A 27,228-nucleotide genomic window follows, 5' to 3' on the forward strand; every position below is an offset into this window, starting at 1 on the left:
GTATACAGCTTCATATGTTCTGCAATCTGAGTCTGAAAATCCACTTATCTGAGCAGTGTGACAATATCTGACACTGATGAATTTCCTGTACCATGCAGTGTTCTATAAAATAATGTACACAGTATTTTCTGTCATGGTATTTGGGCTTCATGACTGCCCTGCACAGAAAGAAGGAGCACTTCTTCTTTGTTTTGACAGCATCTAACTATGTTCATAAAAGGTCGCTGTTATGGGGTTGTGGCTTGGGGTTTAAGACTGGATACCCTTCCTGAGGCTCAGAGGTTCAAACCCCCTCGCCCTGACCCTTCACTACCACAGCTTGACGCTCCAACTCACCAGGCCACCATGACCCACAAGACTATTGATGGTGTGATAGAGTGCTTCAGACAATACAGTACTGCACATCAATCACGGAATAGGAGTTTGGCCACCTTCATCACGGATGCCATGTTGTTACCAAAGGAGCTATGTGAAATTCAAACAGATGTTGATACAAATGTTTTTTTGTACTCCAGGTATTGTAAAGAAGTACCAAGAGCACAAACAATAAAACACTATTGTATAAGTCTCAATTTGAATTTCACACGGCTCTCTTGGTAACAACATGGAGCCTGTGATCTCCTACTCTATGGCTTTGCTGCATATTAATTCAAACAATGAGATTGAGCCCTGGACCTGGATTTATCACATATCTGGTCTCTGATTCCCAGACACAATGGGGTATGGACTTGTACATGACAGGTTAGGATGTAAGACTCAAAATTATATGGCAAAGAAGACAAAAATATATCTATTTATGACACGAGTCGTTACTTTCCCCAGTGTAGGATTGTCTAGATGGGCCTTTGACTTCCCCATGATCAGGTACAGAGGTAAAGCACGCAGGAATACAGGGCAAGGACGACAACAAGATCTGACATATAGTAGACGGGTTTGAATACCTCCACTGCAGGTTTGACTGGGTAGGACACAGACTTGTGCACGAGAGGGTAATGGCAAGAAGCACACAGGAATATTAGGCAAGAAGAAAAAGGAGAAAAAGAAAAAGAAGAAAGAACAAGAACAGAAGAAAAGAAAATGAAAAAAAGAAGAAAATGATGAAGAAAAAAAAGATGAAGGAGGAGGAGAAGACGAAAGGAAGAAGCAGCAGAACAAAAAATAAGAACATGAAAGAAAAGAAGAAAAGAAGAAAAAAAGGAAGAACAAGATGAAAAAGTAGCAGAACAAGGCTAAGAAGAACAGACTATATAGTTACAGCCAAGTCCTCAGCACCCTCTCAAGGTGTCCTAGGTGTGGAAGCAGGTAGGTGAGCACCCACACTTGTAATGGAGCTGCAAGAGGTAGTCAGCCGTCCCCAGGAAGTCCCAGTCCCTCTAGAGAGGTGTCATCTGAGGGGTGCCAGCTTGTCTCAATAGTGAGGGCAAACGGATTTATTACTTCTGTTCTCTTAATTTCCTTTAGATGCTCAGCCACTTTAGCCGCCCCAAGTGGAGACACGGCCGTCCCTCTCATGGTAATAACCTGTGCCAGCCTCAGGGGAAGGAAGAACTAGGACATGCAGCTTCCAGAATCCACTTTTTGGGCATCATCATCAGGAAGCCCTTCCATTATGCACACTACTCTACTCTCCAGACACGTCCATTCTGGCAGGATAACTGTCGGAGGAGTAAGAGAAGCACTTAATGCTGAGACTATGCATGTTGTTGATCAGGTCAGCCAAGGGCCTGTGGGTGCTGCAGCTGTCCTCGTGTCCTACATTGGAGTAACACTGGCAGGAGATACAGCAACAGTCAAAACAAAGCTTCCCGTCGGCAATTACACAACCTCCATCCCATCTGGTTCGTTCGAGTTCATGGCATCATTTCTCCTCGGCCAGCCGGGTTCTTTTTGTAGATGATTCCCCGATATCAGGGAACTCTGTCATCTGCAATCTCTTCCCTTCTTTATGGTTCTCTTCCTCCTCCTCATCATCATCGCCAGTCTGTGAGCAATGAGTCTGCCCAGCCCCAATGAAAGAAACACTTGAGTCCAGATTCACAACTCTCTTGATGCTGTATTTCTCAGAGAGCTCATTGATCAGGTTTTGGTTGGAGTCTCTGAAGAAGTCAACGTTTCTTAGGAGTAGCCTTTTAAAATTTTCCGGCAGTGTTAAGTGAGGTAAGAGGTGGGACAACCAGCTGGATCGAGGTAGTAGTCTGTGTTCATTGCCCTCTCCACCCTCCTCCACCCCCTCCATCCTCTCTTCCTCTGGTGCTAAGGGTCTGACATCTACTGTATCAGGTTCAAACCTTATGTTAAGACTCTCTAACTGGCTGAAAGCTGAGAGATTGAGCTTAAAATTGGACATGATATACAGGTCATGAATGCTCAGTGAACACAGGTGGTGACAGCCCTGGAGGCCATCCAACAACTGCTGAATGTTGTGGAAATACTTTATGGACATATGCACAGAGCCCACTGAAGGGAACACAATACTAGAAGGTGTAAAATTGCTCTCCTCAGGTGACTCAATGTTAATCATAATGTGCATTTCTTTGACTCCACACGACAACACCTCTTTCAGGGACGAGACATCATTCACACACACCTCCAGGATCTCAAGGTTTTGCATGCACTCACACTTAAGACACTTGGACATGATGGATGGGAAAAGTGGACCCTTGTACCGGGTGATGTAAAGAGGGACATCTGTATCAGCTACTGTCTTGAAGAAGTCCTCTATTTCATTTCTGTGACTGGTGTCTTCACCCTCAACAGTCATCTCAATCCTGACGCAGTCATACATTGCTGGTATTTGCCTCAACTTTTTCCAGAACTCTGTGATTAGTTTCATGTTGGTGTTGGTGCTCTTTAACTTGATGATGAGAGGGTTGTCCTTTTTCAGAGTGAGCTCTTTCCCTCTCAGAATTTTGTCCATTCTGGTCAGCCTCTTGTCCAGACCCTGACACTGAGCAGCATTGAAGCACCAGCACGGGATGTCTGAGAGGATGGACATCAGGGGTTTCAGGACTTTACGACTGCCAACATCATCCAGGTCAAATAACAAGTCCCAGCTGTCAAAAGGACTACCTTGTGTCTTTTCCCCCTTCTTTGGAGCACTCAGGAATATTTTCAGGAATGCCTCCATGTGTGGCAGGTACTCCCTCTCCTTAGAGTCACTCCTACACCACAGGAAACATGCAAACTTAAACACCCTTTTAAAGGAGACAACATTCTCGTTCACCCATTCCCTCTGTGCCTCTATCTGGTTGGCGACAACATACTTGGCAGCCATGAAGTCCCGCGTGCTGGAATGCTTGAAGCTCCATCCCTTGCCCTCAACAGGATATAGGAAGGACTCAAGCACAAACTGAGGAATGTTGTCCTTGCTGATGAATCCTGATTTATATATAGAGGTGTAGGCATCCTTACCGAGTCTTACCATAATGTCCTCCCTGGCTTGTTTGTCACCTTCAAAGCCTTTCAGAGAGTTCTCCACATGGATCTTCACCAACTCAAAGTCGCTTTCCACAGATTCACGTGTGCACACTTCCAAGAATATCTGGATCATGTCAAGGGAAGAGAGGATGTTCTTGTTGTCAAGTCTGTTGTAGCAGCCCATCATGACATCCCTTAGCTTCTCCTTACTCTTGCTTTCCCTGATCTCATTGCTCTCCTTGTGGGTGTGGTAGTTTATCATCTCCAGCACTTGAGCCTCAGTGTAGAGCTCAAGCCTCAGCACCTGCCAGTCTGCCAGGGGAGGCTCCTTTCCCTCATAAGTAAGCACCCATGTTCCCTTCTGAAGCTCACTACTCACATGACCCAGATTGTTCCAGTTGACAAGGAAGAGAATGTCCTTCTGGAAGGCACTGATTGCAGCCTTCACAGCGTCCAGGCCATATTGATGCACTGTGCGCGGTGCCAAGTGTGCAAGGCAGTCAAACACTTGGTCCTGAAATGTGGCAGCAAAGTGTTCGCCGGTGGCCTCAGTCCCAGCCAACAGCCAGTGGGAGTGCTTCCTGTCCCTCTCATTCACATGCACCACCAATTTGAACCTCTTGTGGCCCTTGAAGGTGGACGCCAAGCCCTCCAGGAGTCGCGCCTTTTCTTCTCTATGCTCTCCACTCAGCACGATGACGTTCTTCTGATCTTGTTGGCCTTCAATAAACTTGTTCAGGTCTTGTATTAGTACTTCCTTGCCACTAGTTCTGCAGAAAAGTAACACATAAGCTTTATGAGAGTTCCCTACTTGAAGCTTTGCCTCTGCTAACTCAAAGAATAGACATTCCTTTGTTTTCCCCAAATATTTCATTATTTTGGTCAGTTATGGGAATAAATACTGTTTTTCTAACATTGCTGCAGATTTAATATAATGACATCAGTTCCAATAATAGCAGAGCCAGACCCCATCCCCTATGAGCTTTAAGAATGAACCGTTTACGCAGGTTGATGGCTATATCCAACATATCAATTTTTTCTACAAATTACACTATGGCACAAGTAGCCCAAGAGAATAAGTAAGTAGAAGTGAAGAATGAGAAATCTGACAAGGTAATTTGTATAGAATTTGTAACTACCTAAATCAAGGAAATTATAAAAAATTATGACTGTTCCTTACTTTAATAATGTGATGTCTGGAGGCACAAAAGTAGAATCAGGAGGGATGTACTTCTCGTGGGCCTCTTTTACCAGATTATCTGCAAGAGTTGGTTAGTTTACTGACACATTCAATAGTAATACATTCAGAAAACTATTTGGTGCATCAATACACATTTTTTTTCTTTCTCTTGACAGACTTTACTTAAGTTCATACAGGGTCTGTTTTGAGGTTGTAGTTTAGGGTTTAAGACTGGATGCCCTTCCTGACGTCACGCGGCGGCAAAGAGGCTCAAACCACCACGCCCTGTTTGGTATTCTTAGACGATTCAAGCTTTCACATCAACGATTTCCGAAGGCCTTAAAGGTTGTTACTCTTTTTCCATTGAGTGTTTTTTTAGGTTCATGGTAAAGAAGAATCATATTACCAAAAGGGTCACAAAATTACCTCTGCAAATGCCCAAAACTCCTATGAAAGCCTTGTCAAGTGAGTGTAGTGCTTGGGCTCCAAAATGTTTGAGAATATGGCCCCCTGACTCTTCACTGCCATGGCTTGACACTCCAACCCACAAGACCAATGTGCCCCAATTCTGCCCAACATACAACAGTCGCACATGGTGCAACAATCACACCAATACTAAATACTTACTCCTCCTCCAACACTAACACACTGCAGTCCACTCCAGTGACTCTAATACGGGAACAGCTTCACCATGTCATTCCTTTAGGCCAGTGTTTTTCAATCGGGGTTCCACAAGATGTTGATAGTGGTTCCGCGAGAAAGTGATAAATAAGCTAATGCATTTTTGTATATTTTTTGTTTAATTTTATATTCGTAATTTTAATATATAGGCGTATTGTTGGAAAAATCCTTGGGCATAATAATAAAGGCTTCAACCTCTTATATTATTTAAAATTGCAGTATTGCAGTATTTAGGGATGTCTATATGTAATAAAAGAGATAGATAATAATAATGGTATATATATATATATATATATATATATATATATATATATATATCTATATATCTATATATATATATATATATATATATATATATATATATATACACAGTACCCTCTCGAGTTTCGCGCTTGCTTCACTCCGAAGGTATGGCGCTAAACTCGAGGTATTGAAATCCATTTAAAAGCGCTTATTGGTTCCGACCCGTGGAAAATAGACTTTTTCCGACTTTACTCCCTTGTTATCACAATTTTTTCGACTTTACTCCCTTGCTATCTCAAAATACGTACCTTGTTAATAGGCAGAAAATGGGAAGTCATCATGTGTCCAAACTATCTCAATGCACCACGCTTCACCCACTCCACCACTCAACACTCCACTCCTTTCGCTGTTGCACCCATACCAAACCGCTCATACACGCTTTCATTACTTTCTCCATCCCATCCTGACACACCACATGCATCTCTTATATAACTCATTTCCACTGCACATATTCTAAATCGCTGTGCTGCATTCCATGTCCACATCTGACGCATGTGACAGAGTTGGCAGGATAATGTAACAAAGAAGTGTCACATAATGAAAATGGTCAAGAGCAATAATAGACCAAGTAGAGTGTTAAGATGGGAAGGACAATCATCAACACAGTGAAGGAAGAAAAAGACTTAGGAATTATAATACAAGACACACTGACACCTGAGAAGCACATAAACAAGATACCTACCAACACTGGAAAAAAGAAGAGGAGACCTGATAGCGTTGTACAGGAATACAAGTGGAATGAAAATGTTGGATAGAAATTATTTAATTGAGATGGAACAGGTGTGGATACATGGAATGGACTTAGTAAAGTAGACATTGTTGAAGCAGGCAGTGTCCATAGAATGAAGGAAAAGCTGGACAAATATAGATTGGGAGACAGGACTGACCGAGCTTGAGCTCAGGCCCTGTATTCTACAAACAGGTAAATACAAATAGGTAAATATACACACACATACACACAAACACTCACGTTGGATGAGCAGGGCCTTGTTTCCAGTAGCAGCATCTTGACGGCAGTCTTTCTCACTCTTCTGCAGCTCCTGCTCATTGAGGGAGAGATGCTTGTACAGCTCCTCAGCAGCAGCCATTAGTTTTTTTAAATTATTGTCAAAGTCTTTCTCGGTGAAGTAGAACTTAGGGTGGACCAAAACCTTCCTCACTCCCTTGAATTCAAAGAAGAATTTCTCAAGGCCGTACAGTGGAATGTTGATGACTGAATTGAGGATAATGTTCAAGACAAAGCAGATGTCCAGCTTCTCCAGTTCTTTCTGGCATGCCTCATCCTCCAGCATGAGGGCACCCACTGCCACTGAGTTGAGGATCTCCTCATTTTCTGTAATATTCTGTATGTCGTCTCGCCGCTTCATACTCTCTGCAGAGGGCTGCTGTTGTTGCTGTGTCGGGTTACCTTTTTTGTTTATATTTTTTGGTTTTCCTCCCCTCATTTCATTTTTGGCCTTCATTTTTTTTCCATCCTCGTTCACTTGCTCCAGAAAGATCTTCAACGTCATGCTTTTCCCCTCGCGTGTGTTGATTTTTTTATTTACGTAGTCTGTGGTCCCAAAGTGTTTCATCAAGAAGCAGCAGACAGCCTTGTGGCAAGTCTTATGCAAGAACATGAGCAAGGGAATGATGAAGTCCAGCCCCTTGTCATCCTGGAAGAGTAAAAAGGGAAAATGTACAAAGGACTGGACAGGGAATGCAGTAAAGAGGCCAGCCTTCTGTCATTCTGGAAGTTACAAGATAGGTAATATTTATGAAGCAGAAGTTGACAGGGGAATAATATACTCCAATCTTTGTTATTTAGTAGAGTAAAAAGGATAATATGGAGGACTGGACAGGGGAATGATGAATACAGGCCAGCCTCCTATTTTTCTGGAATTTACAAGACAGAGTGGAGGCTGCAGAACACTTAACCTCAGACCTTGCTATCATTTCCAATTGGGGTAAAAGGAACCTTGTGTCCTTCAATGCCTCAAAAAACCAATTTCTCCACCTATCAACTCGACATAATCTTCCAAACACCTATCCCTATTCTTCGGTAACACTCAGCTGTCACCTTCTTCAACACTAAATATCCTCGGTCTATCCTTAGCTCAAAATATCAACTGGAAACTTCAATCTCCTCTCTTACTAAATCAGCTTTCTCGAGGTTGGGCGATCTGTATTGTCTCTGACAGTTCTTCTCCCCCGCACAGATGCTTTCCATTTATAGGGGCATTGTCCGCCCTCGTATGGAGTATGCATCTCATGTGTGGGTGGGCTCCACTCACACAGCTCTCCTGGACAGAGTGGAGTCTAAGGCTCTTCGTCTCATCAGCTCTCCTCCTCTTACTGAAAGTCTTCTCCCTCTTAAATTCCGCCGCCATGTTGCATCTCTTTCTATCTTCTATCGATATTTTCATGCTAACTGGTCTTCTGAACTTGCTAACTGCATGCCTCCCCCCCTCCCGCGGCCCCGCTGCACACGACTTTCTACTCATGCTCATCCCTATACTGTCCAAACCCCTTATGCAAGAGTTAACCAGCATCTCCATTCTTTCATCCCTTTCACTGGTAAACTCTGGAACAGCCTTCCTTCATCTGTATTTCCTCCTGCCTATGATTTGACATCTTTCAAGAAGAGTGTATCAAGACACCTCTCCACCCAAAATTGACCTCTTTATGGCTACTCTTTACTGTTATCTATTATGGGAGCAGCAAGTAGCTGGCTTTTTTTTTGTACTCTTTTTTTTGCCCTTGAGCCATGTCCTTTGATTAAAAAAAAAAAAAAAAGCTAGCAATTATGAGGTAAAAGTTGACAGGGGAATGATATACTTCAGCCCTTGTCATTCCAAAACAGTAGGAAGACAGTATAATGTGTAGACCTTTACAGAGGAATGCTATGGGGCACCCTGTAATTCTGGAAGGGTTATGAGGCAGGGTAATATAAGCAGAACTGAACAGCCTCATATTGCAAACAAGGTATAGTATATTATTCTGATGCATAACATTTAGAAAACCAACTCTAGTCTCTTATAGCTTATACTCTCCACCTGTAATCTTTCCACAATAATAGCCACAGAGAATTTTGAAGTCTTCTGGACTAGCTTTAGTTTAAAAAGAAAGTGAAACCCCAATCTGTCATAATATACAGGTATTAATGTTTATTGGTGAGCATCAGCAGTGTTTGTGTGAGCCACCTCAGCTTGGGCCAAGCCAGACCAAGCTAAAGCACTTCCACCATTGGAACTAAATAACTAAAGTGGTGAGGTAAGCTAATGGTTGATGAGATCTGGTTAATAATTTAGAGGCAATAGGTAACTGATTTAGCAGGAAGGGGTTACTATACATTAGGTTAGGTTAAGTAATCATGATTAGTTACTCTGAAAATTGTTCATGAACTTATAACCATTCTTCCTCCTGGGGAAAAGGTGGCTTGAGTGACTAGTGGGGGGAGCAGCGTCCTGGAAGACCAGGGTACAAGTCCCGCTTGTCAATGCAAGCTGACAATTTTCAGTCATCACCGAGTGACCTAAGACAACCCACATACTGAGCTAAAAAACACCTATCAACTCACACTCTAAATAAACTAATCTAAAGTGGATCAAGAATGAGATTTGGGGGACAGCATGAGCCAAGCATGATGGTGCCTCTATAAAAAAATAAAAAGAAAACTTGCTGCACCATAACAAGCTTAGGATGACTAGAAGGCCCAAACAAAGAAAGCCTACTGGTGCCATAAGTTAAAAAAAATCTATCTATCTCTCTGTATCTCCTACACCCTTACCCCTCACTTGAACTTCCTCCAAGGGGGTGTCCACAAAAGAGAGGCCTCTAATACTTCCTGGTGCAGCACTCCCCAACTTATTCAATCCCTCACCTGCCTAATTTCCCTCTTAAACACTACTTAATGATCCCTTTTACTAGTCTCCCCGATACCATATCCCTCAATCTTGCCCTCATAAACCCTCTTCATAAACTCATCCCCATCCATTGTTATCATATCCAAACCATCTCAGAGGACCATGTTTCACCCATTCCAGCATGTCATGCACCACGGCAGCCCCAATTCTACTTCCCTCAATCTTGCCCTCATACACTCTCTTCATAAACTCATCCCCATCCATTGTTATCAAGTTTCCAAATCACCTCAGAGGACCAGGCTTCATCCATTCCCTTTACCATCACATCCAGCCACCATACAGGGCCACATCTCATTCATTCATCCACTCCCCTTAAAATTACACCCAACCACCACACAGGGCCACACCTCACCCATTCATCACTCCCCTTAAAATTACACCCAAACCCAAACTCTAATCGACCTATCCAACCCCATAAGGAAATAAAAGGGCATTAAACGAAAAAGAAAAAAATAAAATACATCCTCACAGCCAAGAAGAAACTCGCACATCTTCACAACCACCAGGATGATACGTATAGCCTTAAGAAAGCATACACTCAAAAAGATGTTGAGAAATGACTGCATGTTATTTCATCTACTGTTTGCTTGTGTGTGTGTGTGTGTGTGTGTGTATACTTGCCCCTAGATCTGTCCCGCCTCCTCTCGTCATCGTGGTCTCCGTGTCTCGCCTCCTCGCTGCTCTAGCAATGTCCTGGGCGTCCTCCAGCATAGTCTCCTGGTCGTGGCCACTTGTGTTTAAGGCCGCTAAACGTATGCAAGGCGATCAACGTAACCATCAAACGTTCTCTTTTCCCGAGTCTTGCGTCATGATAGATAAGACGGGTTTGTTGTTGCCTTATTCGGCTTTGAAGTTTTCGGTTATGTTAAACGTTAAACACAATTTAAAGTGTTTCAAGCTCTATTATCAAATATGCATTATTGAGGGAAGGTGTTTTATAATTCACAAGTGCTCAAGATCATGATAAATGCGTTGTCTGGATAGAAATTATTTGGATAAGTGTTACCGAAACCAACGCTCCGAGCACCCGATGCTGTGATAAGAGGGTATATTATTATCATTATTATTATTATGATGATTCAAACGACACCCCCACAACCCGCGTATTATTACAGAACGTCACCAATCTTACAGCAAAGAACACCGTGACCTTGGTACGTGCTTGTGCATCCGCCGCCCCACCCGCAAAATAGCTCGCAGAGAGAGGCTATCTATTTGAAGTATTTTGTGTCCATACAACACACTACCGTATTGCTTTCCGTCGCAAATAGAAGGGGGGTCGAGGGGGCGAAGCGCGCCCCTCCCCCCCCTTCCCCCCGTTAGAAATATAGAAACAATAAGGAAGTTTTGTCCAGGGGGAGGCCGGCAGGTACCGCCCCCCTCCCTTGTTGTGCTTTCCTTACTACCATTGTATCTTTTTAGTTTCATGGTGTTACCTACACGTGTACTAATAGTTGTATAATCACACACTGTCCTGCCTGGGGGTTGGGATGGCATGTTCCTCCCTTCTCCCTTGTTGTTTACCTGCAACAATGAACTATCAATCAATCAAAGTTGAATCTCGATCTCTCTGCGAGCTATTTTGCGGCTGCGGCGGCGTATTCACAATAGTCAGTCGTTTAGTGTTTTAAAAATAATATTTGTGACAAACAGTCAGCAGATTATTTCATAAGACACCGAAAACTACCAGAAAAAATGGGATAATATTCACGAATGCGTAGCCTCCTCTGGCGGCGTAGGTCCATGGTCCAGCCGGTGTTGCGAGAAATACCTCCTCGCAGAAATAAGTCACATATACATGAGGGGGGGGGGGTCCCATAGGAGTGCAGCCCCCCCCCCCTGGTTAGGAGGTTATGTAAAGTTCGGTTAGAGCAGTTTAAATACACTTTCGTGAATATTCCCCAAAAATAGTTTCGTCCAACAGTGTCCCACTGCCACAGGTGACGTTCTGGAAATTAACCCCGCCGGCATGGCTGCAGCAGGGCGGGGGCAGCCTCCATCATGTGCACCTGCACCCTCACCGCGGGTCGTGGGCAGCGGGGCGTCACGTAACGGGGCACACACGGCCAGCCAACTTTCACTACATTGGCCCAAAAAGTATCTACTGTCACATTTTAAAATTTAATGCCTAATAACTGCTGATTGTCCTTGGGTATTGCCTAGCTCAATCTCCTTGTATCTGCAAGTCTCTTTTGCTTCATTGGAAACTGTATGATGTCTTCGGCCCCAAACCATCTCTAAGCAACCTATATTTTCCTATTGTGCCTTCTTCATATCACTCTGTAAGGCCGGTTATCACAGCATGATACTACACAGTACTACTGCTACTATAGTCAATTTCTGTCATGGAGGTATTGAGGGTGGAGAGGCCCACAGCCCCGAGCGCGCTGTACTGGTGAGTGAAGGCAGTTTTCATCGTCTCAGCTGTCAAATCGGCCGCCATATCGTTCAAGCCGCGAGGTACGAATACGAATGTGGAGCGTGTCTAACATGGAGGGCGCTTGTCCTTAGAGTTAGAGTACCGCATCCATGGAGTACCGTAATGTTTTTATTTTCTCTTCTTACTGTTTTCCAGCACTTTAACATGCAGGCGGATGAAATTAAAATAATTTCGTAATTTATTAGTATAAATATACTGTAACACGTAAGAAAGTACTGTACATGATATCCAAGAAGCGCGGTAATGTATTCATGATCACCAAGAAATGCGGTGAGGACAATTCATCACCAATATGTGCGGTCTCCTTTACAAATACAAGTTAGAAAATTGTAAGTGGCAAGCATGTACTGCCAGTCTGCGTGGTCTGGCCGGCTGCTCATGGAAGTACATCCATTTGGCCACTCCTCTCCGGCTTGAACAATATGGCCGACTGACAGTTTAGTGGCTTCAAACCGCGAGACTTCATGCCCCCTCCCTGGTTTATGTCCACTCGCGAACGTAGATGTGGCACCTGCGCAGTTAGTTCTTAAGTGCGTGAAGATCAACTTTATATTTTCACCGATATATTTGAATGTTCATGTATACAAAAAAAAAAACCACGTCTTTTTATATGAACCGCAAAACGTGCCAATTTTCATCAACAATCTACCATACAAGCACACAAAAGAACAATTTGAATATCAAACTGTATATTCTGATATCATACTCGAACGATTCATAGCCTTTCAGATACCCATATTTCATCTCATTCAGGAACATAAAGTGACATCCAACTCGGGAAGTGTCTATACATAAGGAATTTGATTGTCGTATATCCCCAACGAAAAAAAAACAAAAAAAAAAACACAAACAACTTGCATGTAAACAGCATGGGTAGCCTAATATTCTAAATAGTCTATCATCGCATTCAACAGTTATTTACTATTTCATGTTATTTTGATTAATAATCATAATTTACATGCAGTAAATTATTAAGATATTATTTACATGCGCTTGTAGAGCCAGATGTCTTTTAATGTACCTGAAATGAGCTGTCAATCAATGAATTTGAAAAACACAGATCATTCGAGCATGATGTGACTATGTTATTTGATACAAACTTGTCTTTTCCTGTGCTTGTATGTTAGATTTTTTATGCAAATGACTGAGTTGTTTTTTGTACACAAATATTCAAATATGTTATTGAAAAATAAGCTTGAATGTCTATCACAACAGTTGATTTTGACGTATTCATGAACTAGAAATGCGCAGGTGCCACATCCATCAAAATTCCCGCTTTGTTGGTGGACAGACAGAATGAAATGGACTATACAACTAAGTGCAGGCTACCACTACTGGGGAAAAAAAAAAAAAAAAAAAAAAAAAAAAAAAATCAAAGGAAAAATAAAATGGAGTGTAACAACAGTATTATTATATTCTTCCAGTTATATGGATTATACGGATACAAATGCTGAGTTTTATTATTAACAGCACATTGAAGCAGTATGTTCCATACAGGCAAACAAGTGATTTCCTTCATCCTTACAAACCACAGGACAACTTCATAGAAAGATGAAATACACTATGGCTATCTTCAATGGACCGTTGTAGGTTACATCCATATCCGAAATTATACAAAAAACTTACTACTTGCTGACTTCCAAAAATGGGTGACAGTCTCTTGTGACTTGGCTTACTCAACTTAGTTCATAATTAGCATTCAGATAATTCCTAGTGAGAAAATCACAGATGACACTACCGTCTCCACTCATACACACTCACTCCAACATGATCACTGACCTCCATAGAGAAGCAAGCCATTTGCTCATGAATAATCACATATATACATGACACTGACGGCCAAGACCTATGGTGACGGTAGGGGGATGATCACATCAGCCTGGCTTCCTACAAAATGGTTTGTCATCGCATCAGCAATACTGAACTCAAACACAACGGTAATAACTTTAATAGTAACGCCCTGTGTACACTGAAGAGTGCAAAATAATATATTAAAAACTGGTACTTTATCTATCGTGGCTGATGTCTGTGCAAAATGGGTGGTGGTGATAACACTGGTGGTGCCGCTACTACCCGACTACTTCATCACTTCCTGCGTGCCTGGTGTTGAAGCACGGGCAGCCTGTCCCCTCCTCACCAAGCACACACACTGCAGGCTCACTAACCAGGCCAGGTTCCTTCTTCTGTTCTCATCTAGCCTGGCTTTGGTTTCTGCTGCTGGGATTCCAGGACTGCTGCAGTGTGTTGCAGATGGCATCAGCACCAGTGTGAAGGAAGGCAATGCAGCACTACACTCTGATTATTGTTTGCTTTGCACACACTTGTCTGTGGACCAGGTCACTACTACTTCTAAAAAGAGCTCAGCAGCAAGATGTCATAAACTTTTATCTAAAAAACTGGACAGAATAAAATGGCTTCAGCACAAAATAGGATGCAATAATATTCATATACCAGTACTCCCTGATGACTGGTGTTCAATAAATATTTCTATACACCTAAATATATTAGTTCCCTCACTACATCCATAAAATGTGAGCAAGAATGTGACCATATGTAGGCAAGTCCAAACAGCTGAGGTGACCATTAGGAAAATACAAGAGCCTCAACAGGCAATATCAGTTGTGACTAAAACAAATAAAAGTAAATGATGACCTCCCTTCAAACAAAAAGAGAGAATGAGGATAAACCTAAAAAAATAATAAAAAAAAAAAGGAAGATGATGATAGAAAAAGTGCCCAAGGATGGATATAAGAATAAAATAATTTATATTAATGGGAATAATAAAACAAATGAATGAAAGCTTTGGATGACAAAAAAAATTATATTCATTGTTTTCTGGGTGGTTATGAGTTTTATATTCCTGTGAACCACTAAACATAAAAACACGGGTAGTCCCCAACCCACCCTGCAACGCGAGGCTTCCTGACGAGGGGAAGGGGAAGGAAGGCTGGACGCTGCCGACACAAGCCCTGGGACACGAGATCATGGTGTAACACAAGGTCAGGAGGAAAATACTGCCACACGATGAAGGACCACCGTCATTCCACCTCCACTCCAGTCCATTTCCCTACACTCATCTGACCTTCCACTGTGCACATTTCCAAAGCCTCAGGACTAGCAAAGTAAAGAAAAAAATGGAATAATCACATGCCTGTTAAAACATCTGCTCTTTACTTCCCCAGTTACCAACTCCTTCACATTACTGACAGTTAGTAAATAGATGTTGCCGCCATACTATGCTCATCCCTGCCGCCCTCTTGGTACATGAAAACTGACTGACTATATACCACCAGCCCCCTAATCTGTGGTGGGTGACTTGTAATTCTCCCTTGTTGATGGCTCTTGGTCCACTAACCCCAAATATGGGACTACTACTGTGTGTCACCTGTGTTTCAGCTGGTGCCTCCATCTCCTTGGCACTTGAAAACAGCTCTCTGCTCTCAAGACCTGGTGTTCCACTAAGACTGGAGCATGACAGTTCCACCACCACTGCTCTGCTTCTTGATGGCAAACCTTCACTCATACTGAGAATCAATGTTGCTTGTTCAGAATTTTAAGTGACTATATTTTGTTATAATTTCTAGGTAGGTAAAATAATATTAAAGTTATATAGCTATGCCACTGGATTTCAGTTTGGTACCAACACTGGGACATCATAAAGAAAAAATATACATATAGATATATCCCGCCTCCCTTGGTCATGACTTGCTTCAACCAAGCTACATCTACACAAGTGTTGTCCCAGAATGTGTAAACATTAGTATTTCCCCAAGGCAACTAAACAGAAAAAGAGAACAAAAACATGTCACTTGGTGAACAGAAGAATGTTTCCTCGAAGCACAAGTTCCTTCACTTTTTGGTAGATGGAGTGAACGAGCAGCAAGACTCGTCATGAGTAATAATCACAGAACAAGTGTGAGTGAGCGAGTCGCCTTCAGCTTTGTGTGACCCCCAATGAGCATCCTAATATGTATTATAAATAGGGAAAATAAAACATCGATGAGTCACACAAGCAGGAAAGGACTACACTCACCACAGTTACAGGCTAGGCCTATGGGGGGGGAATATATCCCAGGGAACATGGGCTTCAATCCAAACTAAGCAATTCTTGGTGACCTCCAGCTTGTCTTAACCACCACCACCACCACCTCAGCCCTCTTCAGGTCCAGTCTGGTGATAATCGTTTTCTGTTACAGGAAACTTATTTCAGCCGAGAGCAATCACCATCTAATGAAGTATAGAACTGAGTATATCTTTATTGCACACTTTTTTTCTACATTAAGCTCAGTGTCCGTTAAGATCAAGGTGCTGAAAATAATTTCTCTATGAATCCCTTCCACACAGATGCAATATAGGTTGTCCAAAATAAAAGTCGCTTTGGCAAACCATCTTCCAGCACTCCAGATGTGTGTACAGCAAAATATATATATAAGCAGAATCACCGGACCAAGTTCCGAGGCTCGGTCACCACCCACCGTCTTCCGGGACACACGGCTCATCTCAGCACAGGCGTAACAGTACACAGACGTGCCAGATGGGGTCACAACAAATTTTTACACAACACAGATGTAAGCATGAGGCTGGATTTCACGTCTTGAGAGGCAAGTACTTGACTACACTGGAGATGCAGTGCTTCCGGTGGTGATGAGGTAATGGTCAAGTGATCAGTGCTTGTGGGGGTTGGTCTGGTGCCCTCCCCCTGGTGGCGGCGCCTGAGGGTTGAGGATGCTCTCATTGGACTGCGACTGTGAGGCTGGCAGCAGCACTGCGATGGCTTCTCTCTCCGGTGAGCACTGCACCACCGCCAGTCACTTGCCACGCCCAGCCTTCTTCTTCTTTCTTTTGAAGAAGCAGCAACACCTGCAAATAAAATGGGTGTCTTTACTACTGAAGAACAGAAGAAACAGCAGTGTGAATTGTGTGTGTGTGTGTGTGTGTGTGTGTGTGTGTGTGTGTGTGTGTGTGTATTTACCTAGTTGTATTTACCTAGTTGTAGTTTTACAGGGCCTGGGCTTTACGCTTGTGTGGTCCCATCTCTGTATCTGCATTTATCCAACTTTTATTTAAAGCTTTGCACACTCCTCGCCAATACTGTGTGTGTGTGTGTGTGTGTGTGTGTATTTACCTAGTTGTATTTATTTAGTTGTAGTTTTACAGGGCCTGGGTTTACAGTCATGTGGTACCATCTCCATATCTGTATTTGTCCAGCTTTTCCTTAATGTTATGCACACTCTTCACCGATACTACATCCTCTATATTTCTTTGCGGGAAGCTATATTTTTTTATATCTCTCAAGCATCTTCCTTTTCTCAATTTTTTGCTGTGTCCTCGTGTGTTGCTGGTATTTCTTACTTCTCTTAGTAGTAACTCCTCATTATCTACTTCTTCCATTTTATTCCAAAATTTATACATTTGTATTAGGTCTGCCCTTTCTCTTCTTTGTTCCAATGTTGGCAGGTCCATTTCCTTTAACCTTTCTTCATATGACAATCCCTCCAGTTCTGGAACCATCTTCGTTGCCATCCTTTGTATTCTTTCTAGGCAAGAATTGGTTCACCAATAGAGTGGTGGACGAATGGAACAGGCTTGGGGGCCATGTTGTAGGTGCCAATACCGTAGATACATTCAAGAAGAGGTAAGATAAAGCCATGGATGGTGAAGTAAGGTGGGGCTGAGTGTACAGGAGCTGCCTTGTATAGGCCAACCGGTCTCTTGCAGACTCCTTACGTTCTTATGTTCTTATGTAGTGGAATCCTATTCCTATATTTCTTACCATTCTATACCTATCATATTCTATATGTATGTGTGTGTGTGTGTGTGTGTGTGTGTGTGTGTGTGTGTGTGCATAAGTGTGTGTGTGTGTGTGTGTGTGTGTGTGTGTGTGTGTGTGTGTGCATAAGTGTGTGTGTGTGTGTGTGTGTGCATAAGTGTGTGTGTGTGTGTGTGTGTGTGTGTGTGTGTGTGTGTGTGTGTGTGTGTGTCATTTACTATGGTCTGATCATGTGCTTAACCCTCTCGCGCACTGTAAGTTTCCAATACGTTTCTGTTCCACTCAAGAAAACAAGAAAACTGTTTTTTTCTATATAATCTACAGAGTTTACGCTCCTCGTCTATGCTCCTTAGAAAGGTTGCCTTATGTTACCATTAAGAAACTATCCCGACAAATGACGCTCCCAAATTTGACCTTTTACCCTTGATGACGCGAAACGCGTCATCGTACGCGAGAGGGTTAACTTGTGATCAACAACCAGTACAGTCCCTGAATGAGCTTGGATCTCAGGTGACGGATTTTTGGGTGTGGCTGGAACCTCACATCACACCCACGCACACACCTGGGAAGCAGGACACAAGCCCTAACTGACACCCATTCACTGCTGGATGAACAGAGGGCACAGATCAAAGAAGACTAAGCATCCATCTTTGTTCCATCCTGGAATCAAATCTTAGAACCTCTCGGTTGTGCGCCGAGCATGATAAATACACACATTTAGCTACTTGTATATACAAATTGTATTTTGAGGTATTGGGGTCATGCTTACATTGTCTGGTGTATCATAATGCACTATGTTGTAAGTGTGCCAATCAATGTTTTAAAACCTATTGGTAAGAATGTGAAATACAGAACAAAGGGAGCACACAGCCTTACTTTGTTTCATCTGAGGTGTCTCCCTCCTGGTGTACTGTGATGGGGGTGTTGGAGTGACCAGCCAGAGGATCATCGGGCCCAAGCTCCCCGTTTGTAGAACTCACAACCTGCAGAACAGAACACAATTGGTATCCTGTGTCCCTGTGCATCCTGACCTCATCAATACAATAACTCAGAGCTTCAAGTGGATTGTTAGAAGGATTAGATTCTGTAACACTCACATTTAATGCATGATTATTGCCATTATTATTATTATTATTATTATTAAGATGCTGTGAATCTAGATTTACCATGATAAGCAAGAGAGAAGGTTTGCTGGATGAGCTCAGTGGCACTAACTCAAGACAGAATGAACTCAAATATTAAATTAATTTTAAAGAAACAGATCTTACTTCATACATTTACTGCTTTTATCATTAGCTCCTGTTTTTTAATCTATATATTCCATAGAAAATATAATGGATTCAAGGAAGCTACATTGATCTCTTAAATAATGACTTTGATTCTGCAGCATTTGATGACATGTAATATTTACTGCTCTCATCATTATCTTCTGCCTATTCATTTAGTAAAATAAGGATTCAGGAAGGTTACATTTAACATTCAAAGGAAGCCAAAGGCAACATTGCGCAGTGCAGTGTAGCGGACATTCACTCCCTAGCTAGTGAAGGATGTGCAGCAAGAAGAAACAGTCATGCAGGAAAAACTGTATCCTACTTTTCAGGTTCCTAAACTCCTCAATACTCTAGCAAATAATTTCCTACATTTATTCTTAAAGACTATCACAACTTTTGTTACTTATGTGCAAAACTTATATGCAGTCTGTCTTGAAAGCTTTAACCTATATTTAAATTGGATCGCTGTTTTGGGGTTCAGAATTAGATGCCCTTCCTGGCATCACGCAATGGCACTGGAGTGTGAGCAGCCTTGCCATGACTCTTTGCTTCCAAGGGCTCTGACCCACTAGACCACCATACCCCTTTATGTACAGTAATAGAGAAAAAAATTGTACATCTTGGTGTTAACATGTGCCCTGACAGCCCCTCTCTGCTTGTCAATTCAATATACTTCCCCATCAATCTACCACTCATTCTCCTCGTCCTTTCCAAACCTTCCCTTCCCCTCTTCTCCTACTCCATGGGACTTCCTGTGCAGAAACAGGCAAGTGAGTTGCAATGCAGATCAATGTTCTTGTCCACAACTGTACTCATTTTTAGCTTCTTTCAGTTAATTTCCTTATAAACTAACTGTGACTATCAATGGCTTCCAAAACTTTGTAATCTTTCATTTCCTTTCTGACCCTAACTTCAACTCCTTCTTTACCAGATGTGTGTTTTGTGACACGTGCGTGTCAGAGCTTGATGTGCCCACGAGGCACCAGGTGCGCTCATTACTCATTACCAAGGTACAGACATACCGAGGCCAATAATGACTGGAGTGAGGACGAACTAAGTCAGGTCAAAACAAATATAGTTTTCAAGTAAACATATAAAACATGAAAGCTCTAAAGGTACACAAAATCTAGTACAATGATACTATTTTACTGTACAATGTGACAGTGGCAATCTGAACAACTGAAGCATTCAGTAGACAAAACAAATACTACAACTTTCCAAATGACTGAAAACATGAGAGCTCTATGGCTAAGTGAGAGTTTGTAGAACAGTTTTTTCTCTGTACAAGTGACAGAGGTAACAATAAAAGCATTATGTGACAAGTGCATGTGAGTGGTTGCAGCGCCAGTGTGTTAGCCATGCAAGCAACGGGGCCAGGATGAGAGGCACCAGAAGAAGATAAGCACAACAGCTGACTGGAGAGCAGGCAATATTTCCCTTCCATCTTGTCCGACACCTTGTATCGCCCACCAAACTGACAGGCCATAGTTTTAAGAATTTAAAAAATAGAGGAGGATGAGGGTGCAAAGATGCAGCCTAATATTCTCTATGGCAGACCAATTTCTCAAGTGCAGAGAATATGAGGTGGAAAAAGAGAAGATACAAAGACAGATGCAGCTGACCAATTTCTCAGGAGAACAGAGAATTGAAAGGAGGATACAGACATGAGCTCTCCATTCATCCACTTCCTTGTGAGTAAATGGAAGAATTAAATAATATGCTACACGTCTGGGAAAAATGGAGACATCTATCATTGAAGCCTCCCCTCTTCTTATCTCCTTGTGTGTTAAAGTTTCCAACTCCTGCACACATAACAAACAGGCCCTGGTATGCTGTAGCCCATGACTGAGGCAACAGAGGTTATCTCCACCCAAGCGTTGGATGCCCCCACCACCAGCTACCCATGGGTTACCTGTTATGCAGCACCAAAAGGTCGCCCACCTCACAAGAGGAACCCCAGCGAGTGATGATGTTTTCTGTGAGACAAACACCCTCGAGGACACCTTTATAGCAGGCAATACCACAGAAGACAACCACTTAACAGAATAACTACATACTGAGAGCCTTCACCAGAGGGTCTTCCATACAAAAACAAAGGAAGGCAGGCAGTCATTCTCCATGTACAAAGGCTCATGGCCCCAGGGAAGGAAGGAAGGAAGGGGGTCACTGGGGGGTACCTGTTGCCCATCGTGCAACGGCTATGGGGTTAAGAGAGCAGTGGCAGTGGTAAAGGAGGGTCGGGATATAAGGCTTTTCCGAGTGTAACAGCTACAAAAAGTGTTGGACCTTATTTTCTTTTCTAGCGGCAACCAAAATTATATTTTTTTCCCTCAATTAGACAGCAGCTGCAAAAATTATCACTTTTTGTACAAACTACCAAAATCTGTCCGTATCTCTTTTTTCTTACATGGTAGCTACTAAAATTGTGGCATAGCTTTTCTTCTTACATAGTAGCTACCAAAATAGTCATCTTTTTTCTTATACAGCAACTGCCAAAACTTTCAAAACTTTAAAATACATGATAAAATATGCTATTATAACACAAACTATCAAAATACACTATATGCATTAAGAAATCTGATCACCTGTAAGGGAAACTGGGCAGGAAATGTTGTAAAACGTAATGAGGACAAAACTCTGTTATTTGGTCACTGGCAGCACAGCGCCTGCTCACCCACCTACTCAAGTTGATACGTGCAAATGTGTTTATAACTAACCACACTCATTCCATATACCCAGGCATGAAGAAAAAATGCAGTAAGACTCACAATCTGTCTCAATGACTGTTCTCTATTAATGAACACAAATCAATCAGGGTGATAATAACTTATTAATAAGGCTGGGTGCGAGTTGAGCAGCCTGGGAAAATTAGCAGTGAATTGAGCAGAAAATACACTTACAATTCTGCATGACAAGTTCGATGTTATTAAGTTGCTAGTGACCACAAGTGAGGCAAAGAAATGAAATGCTTAAGCAAAAATCCACTTGATGTTCTGACTGACTTACGAATCTGATATAAAAAATTGCACGTGACATGACAGGTGAGGCGAAGGAAGGGAATGCTTAGTGAGGGTGGCAGTGCTGTGTGGCTGCCAAATGTGTTCTTGGGAGTGTGTCAGCAGGTGAGTCTGGTGTTTCAAAGTTTCAAAGAGGCAAAATCATCAAGTTTAGTTTCATTGCCTTTATGAGAGGGACTGTGAGGTGTGGCTGGCAGTGTGGCGGCAGCTGCCAGCTTGGGTGTTCCCAGGGTGGAGTCTGCCGCAGGGCCTTGTGCTGTTCCCGGGATGCCATCACCTGCTGAATCTGGTGTTGTCCCAAGGTCTCGTTAAGGCAAGTCTGTCCATTTCTCTTGCCTTGGTTTGTGTGTCAGTTTAAAACATCTTTGTGATGTCAATTGTTCGCTTTCATTAGCCTCTGAGAAACTATCTGACTAACCAGGAACCTACTAAACAAAGTGATGCCAAGTAATTGCATAAACCTTGATTTTCACAGCACCACCTTTATAGGACGTGGGATGCCCAATAATCAAGGTTTTATACACGGCAAAACTCACTGGTATCTTTCTTGCCATATATCCCGACCCTGCTGTTTAATAATGTAGTTCAGTGCAAGGGAAATAGAAGCCAGCAGAAAAGATTTCTGAGAACAGCATTTTGTTAAGCGATGTAATCCATGTTCATTAGTTACAGTTTTTAGTAACAGCAAGAAGCCTCATTAATATGTAACATGAAAGAGGTGAGATCTGAGGGAGTTTAGCTTGGAAGCCATGAAGAAATGTGACCCCATCCTTGACAGGGAGGGAAAGACAAGGTTGGTTGGTTCATGCTTTAGGGCTACAGAACCCCAGCTGCTGCTGCTGCAGGGAGAAGGCACCCACCTACCCACCCACCCACTGGAGGATGGCTATCACCAACAGGGGAAAAATTTTCTGAGGAGAGTCAGAAAACCTTGACCTTGTGGCTATGGCAGCCTTGAAGGACCACTGCGTGGGTGGGCAGCAGAAAGCACAGGGTGTGCAGGCCAACCCTGAGGAAAGGGATTACCTGGACGGAGCCGTGGCGGTCTGCAGGGGTGAGGTTGCCGCCTAACATGTTGCTTGGCTGCTTGGGGGTTTCGGGCCAGGCTGCCGTACCCTTGGTGCCGCCCTGTAATGTTGGCCCCACAGCCTCGTGAGAACCATGCCTGCACACCACCATCACTACCACCACCAACAACAACAACAATAACAACACCAACACCAACTCTAGCTCCACACACTGCCTGACACACCAACACAGACCTCTCATGCTGCCCTGACCGCTGGCTGGACGACTGCACTGCCCCTCACAACACAGCACCAGACTAGTCCTAAGCTCTTAAGGAGCTCCCTGCTGGCCTTAGTTAATAGATGAGCTACTATCTGGCAAGCAGCCTCCTAGCCCTGGGGACAGGTGGCTGCCGGTACATGACTGGCACAATGCAGAGGGCAGCAGTAGTCCACTCTACTTTACTCATGTTAGCTCTTGGTTAGTCTAGCCCTAAAAAGCTCAACTCCACAAGTGTTGATGAGAAAGTAATTTCTCTCTTATTGTTTTCTAACAAACTAAAAGAGCAAAGCAAAAGGAACAGAGAACAATTCAGGAGTGAGACACTTTCCAAGACCATCCTGTGAGGCCACTATGACATACACAAAGAATACTGCACCATGATACATTGCCACCTACTGACTCTCTCCTGTTACCTGCATCAGATGCAAATCCTCACGATCAGATTTTTCCTGGCAATATCACAGATTAAAGAGAAAATGAAAGAAATCTAAGTGGTGATTATCTTGATTATCCTGTCACACAAGTTCTACCAATAAACAAAAATATCTTATGTAAGACAGCCTTGGAAAACCTGTAAAAATTATCTTTACTTTCCCTCCATTCTCAGCCCCATAAGTCTACACTATGATGCTGAGCTGCTGGACAGAAATTAAACATTAACAAAAATAAATAAATAAGAGGAGAGCTCTATGGTTAAGTTGAGAGTCTTGTAATAAGCTGGCCAGCCCCATCACAGTGCTCAGTAACCCTTGACACAACACACTGTTCTAAACACACACACTGTGCACGATGGGCCAAGATAAGAGGCACGTCTACTCTTCACAAAACTTTTTTTGCTGTGAAGACACCTTGTTCTGACACTACCTCAAGCTTTGGAATGAGCTACTGCCATGTACTGTCAGGCATTGGATGATGTCAAATCAGTCTTGGGCACAATAACTATGTACTAGATCTAATAACAGACAACTATATAAAAATTGTCACAACCCACAATTCAGCTTAGAGAAAACAAGTGTCGAGGAGTGAGTAATACTGTTGCAATGTGAGGTAGAGAGGCGGTACATTTGGGTGAGTGATGTGAATGAGTGCAGGGAAGCCACACATTGTGCTGTGTTGTCATTCCAAGTCACTAGTTAGGCGACCAGCCCTCACACTCCTCCACAGTCTTTCACAGTGCACAGCATTGCAACTCTAATAATTTTTCACAAGGTTGATTTTATGTAGATACTCAATGTTTGGATGACTGTACAACAATATGCAGGTAATTCTCTTTGTAGTAACATGTATCAAGAGATCTTTATACAGAAGGTCTGAGAAATTTTGTATGTTGTAATTCCAACAGACAACACTATGCTGGATAAAGTGCCCAGGTAGTAGTAGTAGTAGTAGTAGTGGTAGTATTTGTTGCACTGTAGCTCAAGCCATGAGGAGGCAGTGTCGGAACATACATGATTTCTGACCGGGGGAGGCCGAGGGGCTGCATCGTCCATCTGCTGTGTCGGGGTCCAGGGCAGCAGGATCTGCTGTGGTGCCCCCGTGGTGTCCCCACCCGGCCCTTCAGCAGCCCCATTCTCTGGCCCCCTACCACCACCATTCCTCACTAAGCCTGTCAACTGGAGGGAAAGTGTTAACCTACAGATAGGCCACAGGAAGCCTACATGCACTGCCTACCAGCCCCCCTTGGAGTGGCCCTGATGGAGTCCCGTCCCCACACTGTCTGGCACCTGCATGGGAGGGGAGGGAGGAGGAGGCGGGGGTTACCTTGTTGGCTGTGGGATGCCTCTCACGGTTCTCTCTGCTCGGGGACACAATGACTTCAGTTCCTGTCTGCGTTGACCCAACGGGTGTTGACTGTAAAGCCAAACCCAGTTTAACATCAAAGCAAACTTTTGAAGGAACTAAAGTCAACTTTAAGGCAAAAGACTAAGTTCCTGAATGTTAGCACTATATGAAAAAAAATTGAACAAATTTAAAGTTCTATAAATTTCATATATTTTCTGATATATCTGGATATATAAATATATTTGTCTGAGTTACAAGCTACTTTACAAAAATATAACTTGCAGACTGCTATGTAATTGGAAAATGTTTCTGGGAACAAGAATTATAAGCATCAAGAAGTACAGCTTATAGGTCAATGCAGCTTCCAAACACGAGGAAACTATAACACTATAGGGCTGAGCTGTGGCACTTTTGTTCTGGCAGATCCTCTTCAGAGAAATTTCATATAAGTAAGGAAGTCAGTAAAGTAAATACTGATCTACAGGTAGCAAACATTGTAGCTACTCAACATTCTCTGACTGGCCAGTCACTCAGGCTGGCAGACAAACCTTATCTGATCTAGTTTTCACTCTATCAGACGGAGCAGCAATTCTCAGCTGCCTCATGTTTGATAAATAGTCTGCCGGCTGCACGCATGAAGAAAAATTGTGTTAAGTATATTATATTCTCTAAACATCGCTTAGGTATGTGGTGGGCACAACAAGGAGAGTACTAGTGTCAAAGAGAACACATTTCAACACACACTAGTGACATGTATTCCTCATGGCAGGTTTAGCTAAGTACTGGTCAAAAAGAGACAAAGAAAATATTAGTTGAGAAAAAGTAATACCAGAGTAACTTTCCACTCACACAGATTAGCTGTACTATATAGTTTCATCCTCCTTTTTTTAACAAAACTTTTACAAATTTGCCTTTTTACAAAACTTTACTCCAAAATGTATGATCTCTTTCATGGGTGAAGAAATTCAAAGCTCACAAAAGTATTGACTGAGATTTTAAATAAATGAGAAGTGTAAATGTAAATGTCAGGCCAACACGGACCAACAAAATTGTGAACAGCCAAGAAACACATGTGACTGAAGTAAGGACTAAGCAGTGTGTCCCCTCCCCGCCCCTGCCCCACGCTGCTCACCATGGTCTTGCCGGTCCAGTCAAACTCCCCGTCGTCCACGTAGCCTTTTCGCTCAAACAGGTCCTGGAACAGCTTTCGGAGGTAATCATAGTCTGGCGTCTCAAAGAAGTCCAGCCGCCGCACGTATCGCAGGTACGTCGCCATCTCCTCTGTCATGAGGGGGAGAGAATGAATGCATGAGTTGAGAAACACATACATTATAAGACCTGACATACACTGATATAACATAATGTTGTAGACATGTTTTTAGATTGTGGGCTAAGAGACAGACAAGATGAGAAGTTCAGCGATGGGAATCGGTGCGAGGAAGGAGAGGATCTACCATGGTGACTCTAATGTTTCATGCTTGTATGGCTGTCTGCTACTGCTCCTGTTTCTCTTATGTTCTATTTCCCATTAGTTTTCTTCTTCCACTTTCTAAGTTGCCTAGCTAACTGTACCTCTAGTAATACAAGCACAATACACCCTATGTAGTTTAATGATTGTACATTTTCCAACATGACGGCATCCAGTGCCCTGCTGCTGCTCTGTCCCATGCCCTCTGAGAGCCTCACCTGGGTAGTTCTCACAGAGAACCTCGATGGGAGTGGCCCTCTTGGTGTCTCCAATCTTCTGGTAGCGCTCCTTGAGGGTGTCGGCCTTGAGGCCCTGCCAGGGCAGCGAGCCACGGAGGAAGTACATGAACATGTGGCCCAGGGCTTCCAGGTCATCTCGTCGGGACTGCTCCTTGCCCATGTGTGTGTTGATGGACATGTAGCGCGCCGTCCCCGTCAGGGACTTGTGCTCCCGATACGGGATGTGCTTGTTGGTGGTGGGGTCAATGTACTCCTTCGCTAGACCAAAATCTGCAGGGAGAATCGTCATACCACTGACTCATCATGCATCAGACTTCTACAGGAATGGGAAGAGTAACTCAAGGAGCAAAAATCCATCTTTGTGAAGAAAATTTGGATCATAATACAAAAGGTCCCTAGAAGGGGCTGTGAGGTGCAATCTGGCCATCCCCTGTGTGGCCCTGTGACACAAACACACAACTATAA

The 27,228-nt window shown here is 43.0% G+C and overlaps 2 protein-coding genes across 9 annotated transcripts in view; both read right to left on the minus strand.

Annotated features, from left to right (window-relative positions):
- Nucleotides 1–1,386: 1,386 nt before the first annotated feature.
- Nucleotides 1,387–10,590, minus strand: LOC127005138 (uncharacterized). The gene is made up of 4 exons (XM_050873744.1): nt 10,108–10,590; nt 6,552–7,236; nt 4,598–4,676; nt 1,387–4,187 (listed from the first exon to the last, which is right to left on the minus strand). Exons 1-4 carry the CDS (start codon nt 10,195–10,197, stop codon nt 1,859–1,861), a joined length of 3,183 nt encoding a protein of 1,060 aa, XP_050729701.1. The 5' UTR covers nt 10,198–10,590; the 3' UTR covers nt 1,387–1,858.
- A 2,732-nt stretch (nt 10,591–13,322) lies between these two features.
- The window catches only part of LOC127005139 (casein kinase I-like), a 79,398-nt gene continuing 65,492 nt past the window's right edge, over nt 13,323–27,228 (minus strand). For 3 of the 8 annotated variants that reach the window (XM_050873748.1, XM_050873746.1, XM_050873745.1), the window contains 6 exons: nt 26,743–27,033; nt 26,189–26,337; nt 24,723–24,887; nt 23,011–23,112; nt 18,573–18,679; nt 13,323–16,786 (listed from right to left, as the gene is read on the minus strand). In XM_050873748.1, the coding sequence (XP_050729705.1) occupies nt 16,735–16,786; nt 18,573–18,679; nt 23,011–23,112; nt 24,723–24,887; nt 26,189–26,337; nt 26,743–27,033 (866 nt within the window). In that variant the 3' untranslated portion in view covers nt 13,323–16,734. Of the gene's footprint in view, nt 16,787–18,572; nt 18,680–23,010; nt 23,113–24,722; nt 24,888–25,035; nt 25,126–25,177; nt 25,683–26,188; nt 26,338–26,742; nt 27,034–27,228 lie in introns of those variants that run through there. The other 5 variants (XM_050873750.1, XM_050873747.1, XM_050873749.1 and 2 more) reach the window with 4 other exon arrangements.

Source organism: Eriocheir sinensis, chromosome 29 (assembly GCF_024679095.1).
Source record: "Eriocheir sinensis breed Jianghai 21 chromosome 29, ASM2467909v1, whole genome shotgun sequence".
Lineage (NCBI taxonomy): Eukaryota > Metazoa > Arthropoda > Malacostraca > Decapoda > Varunidae > Eriocheir > Eriocheir sinensis.